Source organism: Dichotomopilus funicola (assembly GCF_033296635.1).
Source record: "Dichotomopilus funicola strain CBS 141.50 unplaced genomic scaffold C8A04scaffold_19, whole genome shotgun sequence".
Lineage (NCBI taxonomy): Eukaryota > Fungi > Ascomycota > Sordariomycetes > Sordariales > Chaetomiaceae > Dichotomopilus > Dichotomopilus funicola.
The window spans coordinates 1-12,779 of NW_026944040.1; the positions used below are offsets into that span (position 1 = coordinate 1).

General features: G+C 51.8%; 3 protein-coding genes across 3 annotated transcripts; 2 read left to right on the forward strand and 1 right to left on the reverse strand.

Annotated features, from left to right (window-relative positions):
* Window positions 1-3,262: 3,262 nt before the first annotated feature.
* On the forward strand, window positions 3,263-7,697 carry C8A04DRAFT_27187 (P-loop containing nucleoside triphosphate hydrolase protein; the record flags this gene model as incomplete). The annotated part of the gene is made up of 5 exons (XM_062780210.1): window positions 3,263-3,337; window positions 3,413-3,712; window positions 3,769-4,127; window positions 4,195-6,390; window positions 6,449-7,697. The coding sequence occupies 5 exons, from the start codon at window positions 3,263-3,265 to the stop codon at window positions 7,695-7,697; spliced, it is 4,179 nt and encodes a 1,392-aa protein (XP_062638311.1).
* A 1,314-nt stretch (window positions 7,698-9,011) lies between these two features.
* Window positions 9,012-10,032, reverse strand: C8A04DRAFT_11026 (uncharacterized protein; the record flags this gene model as incomplete). The annotated part of the gene is made up of 2 exons (XM_062776808.1): window positions 9,012-9,508; window positions 9,870-10,032. 2 exons carry the CDS (start codon window positions 10,030-10,032, stop codon window positions 9,012-9,014), a joined length of 660 nt encoding a protein of 219 aa, XP_062638312.1.
* A 569-nt stretch (window positions 10,033-10,601) lies between these two features.
* C8A04DRAFT_27189 (uncharacterized protein) lies at window positions 10,602-12,308 on the forward strand (the record flags this gene model as incomplete). The annotated part of the gene is made up of 7 exons (XM_062780211.1): window positions 10,602-10,888; window positions 10,955-10,987; window positions 11,072-11,104; window positions 11,157-11,189; window positions 11,313-11,908; window positions 11,991-12,117; window positions 12,197-12,308. 7 exons carry the CDS (start codon window positions 10,602-10,604, stop codon window positions 12,306-12,308), a joined length of 1,221 nt encoding a protein of 406 aa, XP_062638313.1.
* Between the last annotated feature and the right edge of the window lie 471 nt (window positions 12,309-12,779).

The following is a 12,779-nucleotide window of genomic DNA, read 5'->3' on the forward strand; positions in this document are numbered from 1 at the left end:
GGGGGGGGGGGGGGGGGGGGGGGGGGGGGGGGGGGGGGGGGGGGGGGGGGGGTGTTGGTGATGTCGAGTAAGAGGTGGGGCTATATGTACCTTCGTAGCCGTTTTTCGGTCTTGGGAGCTTTCGGCCGGCGGGCTTTTTTGGGCGGTGATTCGATATCGTATTCAGGAGCGTCGTACTGGTCTGCATACTGGTCTGGATAGTACTGGTTTTCGGCGTAGGTGTCGGTGTGGTATGCGTTTGTCGCTTCGACGCCCACATCGTGAGTCTGGTACTTCGGTTTGCGGCTCTCGGCACCGAGCTGCGAAGCCGATGCCCTGGGCACAGCAGCGCCTTGAGCTCCCATTTCCGAAGCAATGGTGGTTATCGAAAGTGTGATTGAAGTACGATTGAAGCTGCGTATTGGCCGGTTGACTTGCTCGATCGTTGGCTGCATCAATCAAGGGGAGAGCAGCTAACGACAATGGTAGAAGTTTCGATGGGGTCCGGAAATTGAGAAGGCGAGGAAAGCAATTTTGTGCGTGGTCTTGTTGACTAATAATTAATACCTACGTAGGTACTTACCTTCCTTCCTACCCTTAAATTCCATTCAGCCCTTTATAACCACCCCTTTCGCTCCTCCTTCCAACAGCTCCCCCATCCGGCAAATGCCCAAACGCGGATGGCGCATTTTGGGGGGCGCGGGCACGCTCGATGCTGCCCGCTTGCTCCCCTCCCTAAGTTCGATTCAGGGAGGGAGCACTACAGTAAAAATTCTTCGGGATTTTCGTAGCTGTCTACAACCTCCCCGGAGGAAGTGGGCAGTGAGCTTTTTGATTTTTTAGACCAGTTTTCTTGTTACAGTTGTTGTTGGAAAATCGTTCAACACTTCTTTCTTAATGTTGTATTAATTAATTCTCAATGTTTCTTTTTTTTTTTTGTCAATCATATATGCTGGCAAGAAAGCTCCGGCTTCTTATCACTTTTCAAGTTTTCCATTTTATCGCTATGAAAGCAAAGCATCAGGCCTAACTAAGCACATGGAAATCCGGTACACCATCCAAGCTCTCTTAGAGTCAACGAGTCCTCACATCCAGAATCAGCAGCCTTGAACCTTTCATTTCTCCTGTTTCTGCCTGCCCCCCTACTTCCTTCTTTTCCTACCCAATCTTTTTACCCTCCTCCATAGCCACACTCAGCAGATCTGCCATTTCACACCTCGTCAATGACGGTAGTGGTGCCACCCAACCTTAGCTCTGGCCTGAGCAAGAACCCATTTCCGCGTGTTGGCCAAAGCGGCGTTGTGATACCCTCGCTGGCGTACCGCTCGGTTGAAACCACTCTTTGTTCGCTTGAAATACACGGCCAAGTGACAGAAACTGAGTGAGTGCTTGTGATCGTAAAGGCAGTGGCTACCCAAGTGACTTGGCGAAACCGGGGTTTCGAGGATCTCCGGAGCGTCCAGGCGAGCATCGAACCAGACATGAGCAAAATCCTGGTCGGGTGGGATTGGTCTGATGACTGGCCTGACGTTTGCATCGTACTGTGGGTCGTTATTGTAGCCCGGTTTCGTCTTATCCATGGCCGTGCTGGTGCTTCCAAAGTGGGTGTTATCTTTCTTCTTCTTCCCAAGGTCGCCGTTGAGATAGTTAAGCAGGGCCAAGTTCGTTCGTGTGAGTTTTAAGGGGGGCGTTGTGCCCCAGGCACCGTAACAGCCCCCTTCCGTATGTCTAACTTTGGCGATGCGAGCATCGTTGCTGTCCTTGCGCTTAGCCGGCGTGATTCCCCCAAAAGCAGTACATCTTTTCTTCTGTGGTCTTGGAGCCATTGTGACAATGAGACGGTAGTGCCAAACAGGATTGGCAAGCTGAGAAGAATATTGAAGGAAGAACGGAGATTCAGGGCGAGGATGGCGTTATGCTTTGCCTTTTGTTTCGGGACAACTGACGCTATTAATAGTCCATTCCTACCTGTCACACAAGTACAAACTCAGCCCCTCAGTCAACAGTCTTTAGGTAATGGCTCATTCCTGACACAACTCGATATGACAGGCCATGTGTTTGGGGTAAAGTCATGCCGGCTGGTGTGGAGTTTCCGTCACAAGGATTGACATGCTTATTCATTCCATGGGAAACCAACTAAGAGAGAAATGAGCACTGATGAGAGCCTTGGAGCTGCTTAATTACAACCTCAGCATTCAACGACATGTATGCCGTCAAAGCTGTACTTGCATGGTTTTCAAGCCTTGTTCACGATCATGCTGGTGCTTGTCCCTTTCGACACCCACAGAAACACTCGCTAACACTAGTTTATTGTTTAAGCTAAGACGTTGCCATTGAGCTCAGGTATTTTGGTTATACCCTAAAGAAACTCCGTTCACAGCCTCACAGGTTGACCATTAATTGCTTCCAGACTCAAACTCTTTCAGAAAATGCCAACAGGACTTCCAAGAACATTCAAGCCGTTGTTTAGGCATTTGTTAACGGCTGTCCCATTCAATAAGCGCCCAATGTGTGGGAAATTTGACGTCACTCCCTGCGTTTGCTGCCAAACAACATGGAGTTATGTACTGGTTTCGAACTTGGCTTGACTGGTGGTTTGAACATCAGTGGGCAGCAAGGCCTGGAAACTGATTTTTCACAAATATCTGGCCGCATGAAGCTCATGGGTTTTGTCGTTAGTTGCCAAGAATTGTTGTTTGTTTTGCTGGAGGCAATATAATGATACGGTTTGTTCCAGCCGTCGGCTACCTGCACCATCATCATAGGAGATGCAAACGCACCACCGTGACCCCCTGTCTTCAGATTTTGAATCAGGAGTGGGAAAGATTGGGTGGCCGACGAGGGAAGGTACTGGAAATTCCGGAAAATAATTTGGATCCCTGGCATAGTGCCTTCCCATTACCCCTAAGTCAGCCACTCCTTCCTTCACAAGAAGTAACGCCTGGTTGCTTTGCCAGTTCCGGCTGAGAATTCTTTACCCCGCTAGTCTGTTCAATCTATCTGCCAGTGGGAATACCGAGCCAAATATCCGGGACCAAGAATCACGATCTTCCGGAACTTCCGCTGCCCCATTAGGTTCCACGGAAACCTTCCATGCTCCGCCCTTACCCCCGGCAGTCTCGGCATCCTAACTTTTCTACCTTACTTATGTCCAGTGTTTTAGAGCACAGCTATATTGCGTGCCTCACACCTAGTTGGTAGTACCGCGGATACCGCCGCACAAGGTTTTGAGTATCAACAACGGTTGGACAGTCGCCCACGGTGGGCAAAAGTGGTAGCCAGTATGGACATCGTCGGCAACGATCCGGACACTCAGGTCTGCTACTCCTTCATTCTACGTTTCCTTCGTCTTTTCCTGGTAGCCCACGCTGTCGTGGCCGTACCGTGTCTCTGAGACTGATAATTGGCGATTACTAACGAGTCCATCTTACAGTCCGCGATCGACATCATCCAGAGCCATGTCTTCTTCAAGCCCGAGGGGGATCACAGTTGGCAATCAAGGCCAGAGTTCCCGACCGCAGCCGAGATGCTTCAGGAAAAGTCCGATTTTGACAAGCTTCCGAAGAACCCAGTCGATGTGCCTTGGGCTTCCAAAATGGAGTATCTCACGGCGCAGTACGAGATTCTGCGCATGGAGGCAGTGGAGGGCTTGCGCCATTCCGTACAGAGTTTTGCCAGCAGACACCGAAGGGATATTCCCATGGACGACGATTTTACAAATGTCTATTCCCAGGTGTGTTCTTGTCTTGCCACGGAACGATGACGAGGGACTCATTTTGGCAATCATAGGTGCGGGTCAAAGAATATGTCCTCACGAACATCGGACCTGTCGCCAGAGTCTCTTTTTCGCTGCGGTCCAAATTCCGCATTTTGTGGCAACAATCCAAGAGACTTCAGCCAGGGAGTATTGTCGCCTTGTCTCCGAAGAGCGATGGATTCAAGAAAATCTGCAAGATTGCCACGATCGCCCAGCGCCCTTACGAAGACGGGCTCGATCAGGATCCCCCTGTTGTCGACATTCTGTGGACCGATCCCAACGATGCAGTCATAGATCCCAACATGGAGTTTGTTATGTTGGAATCGCTGTTCGGATATTTTGAGTCAGCCCGCCATTCCCTGATTGGGCTCCAACATGTAGCGAAGACTGAGTGAGCAACGCCTCATTTCTGGCAATTCGTCAGGTTGTAGTCCTGCTAACGTCCTTTGTCATCATAGCTCACCCATTGACAAATATCTCACTGGTTCGCACATCACGGATACAGTTCCTACCTTCGTCTTGGACAACCCGGGGATGGACCTTTCCAGCGTTGCTGGCAAAGCCACGGAGGACGACTCGGAAGCTGTGGAAGAGCTCAAGACCCACGACATGGTCAATGACGGGGAGCCCCCTGGCCTCCAAGATCTTACTTACATGGACGAATCTCAGCTTTCTGGCTTGTACCGCATAGTGTCCAAAGAACTCGCCATTGTACAAGGGCCCCCAGGGACTGGCAAGACTTTCACCTCGGTCGAAGCCCTCAAAGTCATGGTTGCCAACCGACGAAAACGCCGGGGTCCCCCCATCATTGTGGCTGCCCAAACCAATCATGCCCTGGACCAGATTCTGGTGCATTGTATCAATGCTGGCGCCAACGTGCTCCGGCTGGGAGGAAGGACGCAGAATGAGCTGATCAAACCCCGTACACTCTTTGAACTGCGGAATGAATGCGGGAAAAACCAAATTCCTGCCGACAACAAATTAGTGAGGATTGATCACGATCGGAGGACAAACGCGGGGAAGATCCAGGAGTTGGTTGATGGGTTGTTCAGTGATCGGTTGTTGGATCCAGAGATGCTTTTGGAATTTGGGATCATCACGAAGCAACAGCACGATTCATTAGTCGATGACTCGATGGAGTCGCACGAGGCCATGGATGTTCACGGCCCCTTTGCCCTCTGGCTCGGTGACAGCCTCATCCCGGCCAGCATTCGCGAAGACCGCCACCCAACAGTACTCGAGGTGACGGAAGCCGAAGTGAGACGAGACCTTCCGGAATTCGAGTGCGAGGAGGACGAAGACTTGGAGAATATTGCCGATGACAACGAGGCCTTGTTTCGGCTGAGGGGACCAAGAATCCAACTGGAACATACCTGGTCGGGCAAAGATCCAGCAAACCTAGCATCTTGGGGGCGAGCTGTTAACCGAGCTCTTCAGAACGACGATCTCTACAATATCGACAGAAATTTACGGGGCGCTGTGTACCAGCACTTCCAGGCCCGGCTGCTGGAGGTCATGTCCCCTAAATTCACTGCCTTGATCGCCGAAAGCATGGAGTTGTGCCAGAAGAGAAAGGCTTTCAAATTCCTAGGCAATACCCAGGTAGTCCGCAAACTGCGTATCGACATCGTCGGCTGTACGACAACGGGTTTGACCAAATACCGCGGATGCCTTGCCGCCATGCAGCCGGAATCACTGCTCATCGAAGAGGCAGCCGAGACTCGGGAGGCCAATATCGTTTCGGCCCTCTATCCCTGCATTCAGCAGCTGGTGCTGGTGGGAGACCACAAGCAACTCGCCCCCAAGTGCGACATCCAACGCCTGGGCGACCCTCCACACAATATCAACGTGTCGCTCTTCCAAAGAATGGTCAACTTAGACATGCCGTATGTCATGTTGAAGCAGCAGAGGCGCATGAAACCTGAACTCCGCCATATTCTGAATCCTTTCTACCCAGAGCTGTACGATCATCCCTCGGTGAGGAAGATCAACGAGCGCCCCGACGTGTTGGGAATGGGTTGTCGGAATCTTTGGTTGTTTGACCACACATGGCCTGAGGACAGGGACTCGGACGCGAGCAAGTTCAACGAGTCGGAAGCCGAGATGCTCGCCAACTTCTTTGCGTACCTTGTGGCCAACGGGACTCCCGCGCACAGGATTACCGTTCTCACGTTCTACAAGGGCCAGTGCAAGGTGTTAAAACGAAAGCTGAGGCGCCACCCATCAATCATGGGAGCGGTGCTCAACGTGTGCACTGTGGATTCGTATCAGGGCGAGGAAAACGACATCATCCTCCTCTCACTCGTCCGGAGCCCTCAACTCGACCGCTCCTACGCCGTGGGATTCCTGGAAGACGAGCGCCGCGCGGTTGTAGCCATCAGCCGTGCCCGCCGGGGCTTCTACGTTTTTGGCAATGTCGACAACGTTCTTAATGCGCATCAAGCGTCCTACCACCTCTGGTACAAGATTTGTTCTGGGTTCGCCGAGCAGGGATACATCGACCGCGATCGCGGTCTACCCCTCGTGTGCCAGCCGCACAACAAGCAGATCTGGATCAAGGAACTGGAAGACTGGGGCGACAACGCCGGCGGCTGCGACCAGGCTTGCAACAAGACCAGGGAATGCGGTCATAAATGTGTTCTCAAATGCCACGCGTAAGTGAAAGGCAATCGATTTACTTTTGGCACGGACTGTCCTAACCGAATAACATAGTCTGCCCCATGAAGTCCTCCCGTGTGGTGAACCGTGCCGTGAGAAGCTAGTCTGCGGGCATGGATGCCAAAGATTGTGCGGTCAAAAGTGCTTCTGCGACTGCAAAGTCTTTGAGGCCGCCGCCCACCAAATCCAGGACGAGCGCATGTCGCTGGGTGAACAGATGATGGTTATGGGCGCCGAGGAGACGGAGATGTTCAAGAGGAATCATAGACGCGCACCACCACAGGGCCCGGCCCTTCCTATCCTGGGACAAGTTGGGTTTGCAAAAAGTAGGGAAAGTCGGCCATTACCGGGCCAATTGCCGGGAGACGTGGCGCAATGGAGGGCGCTCACTGAGAATCCTGATGAACACGACCGGCGTCTGGACGAACAGTCAGTCGCATTGATGGCAGAGAAGAGAAAGGAACCAGTCTCGGAGCCCATCATTAGGGAGACCTACCGGCCAACGGGTCTTACCAACGGTCAGCGGGTGGCGGTCGACAAGATGCCGCCTGCGCAGAAGTCTTACAATAAGGTGCCCGGCGACAACTCCAAGATGCCACCCACCCAGGGCTCTTACAGTCGGGTGGCGGCGGCAGCACTTAGCTCAAAGCCCCCCTTTTCCACAATTGAGACAGCGTTTCCGAATGCGAAACCCAGCAAGAACATGGCCAGCGACACTTCGACAAATCCTAAACAGCCCAAAAACGTCGCTAACGGAAAGGTCGCGCAGCCAGGCCGCCCCAAATTTGCCAAAAGCCGTTATCGCTCTGCGCCGGGCAACAACAACCATACGAGCTGGAAGAGGCCGACAAAGAGTGGTGGCAAGCCAGAAAAAGATGCACTTCAGGAGCTTTGCGCTTCTCTCCTCACATCGGAAGCCGATTCCCAAGAATACTCGACACAGCAGCAACCTCAAGGCGGGAGAATGTCATCCCAAAGTTCATCACCAGTCCAGGCACCGCGTGTTCAGCGCAATTTGGCGACGGGTGGTTTCCTCGTTGACTTCGCGACCACTGAGGGAAGATCTTTTGGCGGGGAAACTTCTTCTCAGGGAGTCACAGAGCGTGTGGCCACGCCAAGCCTACTTGATATCGAACCCGAGGGCACGGGAATTTCGTTGTTAGAGGGCCACGACGGCCTTGTTCCTGGTTTGAGCTCTATGCAGCTGGAGAGTCCCGTGTCCCCTTCTCCGGTGGGGACAACGACTCTCGAAATGGAGCCAGAGAAACAGGGAGAGGAAGAGGAGTGGCTTATTCAGCTCTGAGCTTATTTCTCCGGCTGTTGGTTTCCGGAATCATTCGGAATGCCGAAAGATTTGCGTGTGGTTCAACGTTGAGTGTTGAGTCTTTTTGCGGTCTACGTTCCGGGCCAATATTTCGATATTCTCTAACACCAGAGTTGGTGTGGCTGCGTTTGTTTATCTACTTGCTTGGTGGTTAGGGTCGTTGGTGTGGACGGCGTTGGTCTAAATTTGTTAGGTTATGTTGCTGGTGTTATAAGAGGGGAATGCCTCGGGTATTCCATGTTTGAGCGTTGCAATAGGTCATCTTCAGGGTGGATTAGGAAGAGGGCAAGGTGTGTGCCATGTGTAGGGTAGTTTCGCCGTTCATATACGGTAGTTTGTTAGGCATGTAGTTACCTAGGGTAAATTAATCGCCGTGTTTTATATCTTTGGGCCGGTTGTTATGTGAGGGTGGCCAGTGAGGGTGAAACCCAGTGCCAATGCATTTATGCTTGTAATCGTGATCTGGGGTGAGCTCTGACCGATATAACATGATGATGCGATCACAGGATATGTGACTAGGTGTTATATTCCGAACCTTTACTCAAAATCGACTCAAAGTCTTTACTGCACCCCTCCACAATACAGCTCCCCGCTCTCCTCTCGCTTATCATTGGACTTCTACCCGCCATGGCCACAGCGGGGGGTAGTTTCATGAATAGCTGCACGGTAAATGTGAGTAACTGCCATGTCCGGTAGTCTAACGAGACTGTCGATGGAGTAGCCCAGTACTAAACAAGATGGGATAATTACCTATAGTGGTACATTACCAGCGATAAGCTCATAATCGCCGAATGCTCCAACGGAATAGGGCAGATATATCGCACCGTGGTTGATCTAGACCACTACATGGAGAATGTAGATAAGCACTTACGGGCGAAAGACAAGTGCAGTCTTGAACCATTGTTGTTTATCTGGGTATCACCAGGATAAATCGGCTAACTTAGTAATACGGCGTCTTAGCGGCGTATATACCATGAGTTGCTGTACGTGTGGGCGCGGAAAGAACAGCGGTGACGACCCAGCTTCATTGAAGTATGCCAACTGCTATTGTTGGAGTGGGAGCTCACAAATGCAGTACCCGACCGACATCGATTTAAATATGTGGCCTGCGCGCAGCCAACACCCGGGGGAAAAGTCCCCATTGCCTTATGACCCACTAGACGAGTTTCCAAGCGCTGTCCCTACGTATACTACTTCAATTGCCGCAAACCTAAGAGGTAATTAGGTCAGCCTATTAGCTTTCTGAGTTATCGAGGACTTGAGAGTCCATCCGAACATAATTAAGTCACAAACTCACGTAGCAGTGGCGGCGAATATCTCGGCCCGTTTCGCGGAGCTGAAGATGGCCAGAATCGTGGCAAAGGCGGCCGTGAATCCCACAATGGTCCCTATCCGGGCGTTTGTCGTGCTGAGGGAGTTGAGCACAAAGATTGCCAGCACGGGAAGCACCGACGCCAAAATGACGGTAATCAGGCTGCTGGCCTTGTCGATCCGGGAATCGTCGTACGACCTGATGCCTGATTCTTCGTCTACCACTCGTCCCATCTTGAAACGTTCGCCGCAGAAGACGTGGAAGATGCGGAGTAGGACATCGCGCAGGAAGGAGCTGAAGATGTCCTTCTCGGGAGGCGGCGGTCCGAGGCTGATGTAGTTGCTTTCTTCCGGGTCGGTCCATGTCTCGGCTTCGACGCCGTCGAGAAAGTTTTTGCCCCCTTTGGAGTCTCGCAGCCAAGCTTGGAGGAGGCGTAGTCCCTGCTTTTCGGGGGAGCCTATACGAGAGAGTTGAGAAACTAAGATAAGGTAGGTGAGCTTCATGTTAAACCAGTTAGAGCTGAAGCGCGGAAGACTCGGTGAACGAACAGTGGGGTTTCACCTTGAAGAAGTAAACTGTCTGGCACCGGGTTCGGATGTTTAGCAAGGACTGGCTTTTGTCGCTTTAACTTGCAACTGTGAAGATCGGGGAGGGAGTGGGACGGGGGAGGTTCAACGCACTGTAAGCAGTGAGCTTGACCTGGAGGGTATCCAGAAGCCTGATTTGCTCGCCATTCGCATCCGGATCCGTACTTCTGCTCTCGTGCAAAGAGTGGAAGTATGTTGCATATTCGGCCTCTGATTTATTGGTTGACTGGCTGTCGAGCTCGCAATGGCGACGATAATCAGACTCTAGTTGTAAAATTTCAGCTTGCAAGCTCAAGAGGCTCATCAAGTTCAACTCTCCAAATCTCCTGAAAATGGCGAGGTCTGGTCCATTTCTCATCAAGCTCGAGAGCCGATGATAATTCGCTTGCGACTTCAGGGGTATCGGATTTGCCATGTTTTTTGTTCTTTGGGAGCAAGCGACTCTGGATCTGCAGCATTTTCAGCGATGTTTGCATGACTGAATAATTTTTGAGACCTTTTCTCATTCGAGAGAAGCTGGCGTAAAGGTGCGCACGTCACACGTGCCCGACTCTTGCAAGGCCGAATCAGCAGGCAGGCAGGCAGGCCAATGAACCGAAGACGGAAACGCCACGTAGAAGCAGCTGGGAGCCTGTGAGGCTGACACGCAGCAACCTGCATGGAGAAAGCCTTGAACTCTTGTGCGGGGGCAGGGGGGCCATTGTTGATTCTAGCGAGAGTTTTGATCAAAAAGCCCACTGTTTGAAATCGTTAATCATTGTGCCGCTTCCAGCTTCCTCTTTGCCTATACGGGAAGAAATCATGGACGCAATGGACCCATTTTTCTCCTGGAATAACTCAATCTTTATAGCCTCGACGGCGCTGTCGACCCTCGCTGGCGCCGTTGCTCTCTTTTCATCAACTAGCTTCATTCATGCCAAAATTCGTGAGGCTGAGCGGACGATGGAAAGCTTGTCGAGGGAACTACCGACGCTTTCACACATTATGAAGGATATAGAGCAGGTTCTGGCAGCCGGCATGGGTGATTCGGCGCTCCGAAGCGATTCGACAGGACTCTTGACGGCGCTAGAGGCGGCATACTCTGAAGCTAAACAGAAGTTCCATGTTGTGGCAGACCTTTTCGAGGAAGTCTTGAAACTGAAGAACAGGGGTCGGTCAAGGCTTTCGGCGCTGAGATCCGGAATCGTCTTCATTAACAAGGGCGACAACTTCATGACTCATTACCAATCCCTGAGAGACTCGGCCAGTTTGGCCAGAGACTTGGCATCAGAGTAAGGACAGCCAGCCATGCCGCCAGAAGCTATAGAAACAAGCACTTGCTAACACAACACTGTCAGTCTCAAGGTGGAAATGCTCTGGGCTCGTATGGAGTAAGAACAGCCCGACGGTTGACCGACGGCCCACGGGAGTGATTGCATTCTCCAACAGTAATTATTGACTGACGTTCAATACAGCGCTCGGTTTAACGAAAGGCTTGTGGATATCGAGTAAGATAAGTGCCAACGGGATTTTGGTAATCATAGGGCTGACTCCTCGCAGCATTCGAGTGACCGAGCAGTTAACCCAACTGACGTGAGTGGAACGGCTCCCCATACCTACCTACTTAATTACCTATTATCTTACCCGTCACCTGAGGTACTGTACCTAGGTACACAGGAATGACGAGTAGCGCTGAGATTAACCGGGCATAACTAGTGGATCAATGGCCACCCTCCTCTTGGACGAAGAAGACGAAGAGAATGACGCACAGCCCACGACGAACCATTCCGGGGACACCAAGGGTCTTCAAGGCATCAGCAGCAGCAACAACACCAGCGGCCGTGGCGGCTTCCGCAAGATGGCACGTATCGGCAGGAAGATGGTTGAGTTGTCCGAGACTGGGTTCACCCAATCCATCGCTCTGATCATAGATACGGCACCAGTTCCAGGATCCGAACCGGGGACGTCAGTTTCAAGGCAGAAAGAAATCATGGCCATCGGCAAGCTCGACACAGCAAGCGACGCCAACCTTGTCTCGTACGAGATGCTCATCGATTCAGGCCTGCGAGAGGAGCTCCTAGTTCCCATTCCCCCATATAAGATTGAGCTGCATGGCCTGGAAGGCGCCAAGTGTACGCCCCAATGGGAAGTGACACTGCAGTGGTATAGACCTCGGGATATGAAACGGCGGAAAGAGAAGTTTTATGTCGTCAAGAACGCGTTGTTTGAAGTTCTCTTCTCGTCCGACAGCTCCTTTAAGCAGATATCAGACCGTTCCGTCCATTTGTCCTTGGACCGTTTCAAGCGGAAGAGTAAGTGTTCCCAAAACCTGCCCTCCTACCCACCTACCTGAGATTCACCGGTTAGCGGCGCACCACTAATACTTGGTTTCAGAGGAGGTACTGGTTGAGCTACAAGCCGAGGATGAAAACAGAAAGAAAGCATTAGAACGAGTAGAGAGGGAATACCGCGAGGCTGAGGCCATGAAGCGGGTTCCGGTTCGAAAAGATACAGGTTTGGGGTCAGCACCTGGGAGGACTCATGCATTGACCCGGTCTGCACCTTCTGGTGTCTAAGGTAGGTAATTAACAGACCAGCAGTGAGACCAGCCGCGAGACCATCAGTGGGGTGAAAAGTTTGGGTCGCCTTGAGCGAGGTCCTATTTACAAACAGCAGCTTTACCAGCGCCAGGCCAATTTACGGGTGATTTAAGGTACTACATACCTAGGTACCTAAGCAGAGGGCACTGTTCTATTAATTTACACTACAGGGACTCTCCTGCAGCCCACTACCTAGGTAATTAGACCCACAGGACGAGAAGGTCAAACTGGTGGCATCCGCAACAGCTTGGGGCTCCTTCAACTTCCAAATGCTGTTATTATCCTGTAAAAGTGACGATGAACGATCATGAGGTATCCGAATTAGGACATGAAATGCTTCACAATTGAGCTATTTATCTGTTCGATTCTAAACCCAACACCATCGCTCTTTGACCTTTAGCCGAAGGGTAGAAGATCAAGAACCTCATCGTCCTTTCGCCTCTAATCATGGCACCAGCACTTGGACTCGGCCCGAGCGACTTGAGCAGCCGAAATTGAAGCAGAACGCCAACGCCCTGGGTATTCATTGTCAACTATAACGGCCACTCATCACTCTCCCTCTTCCTGTTTCCCCCATAGGTAC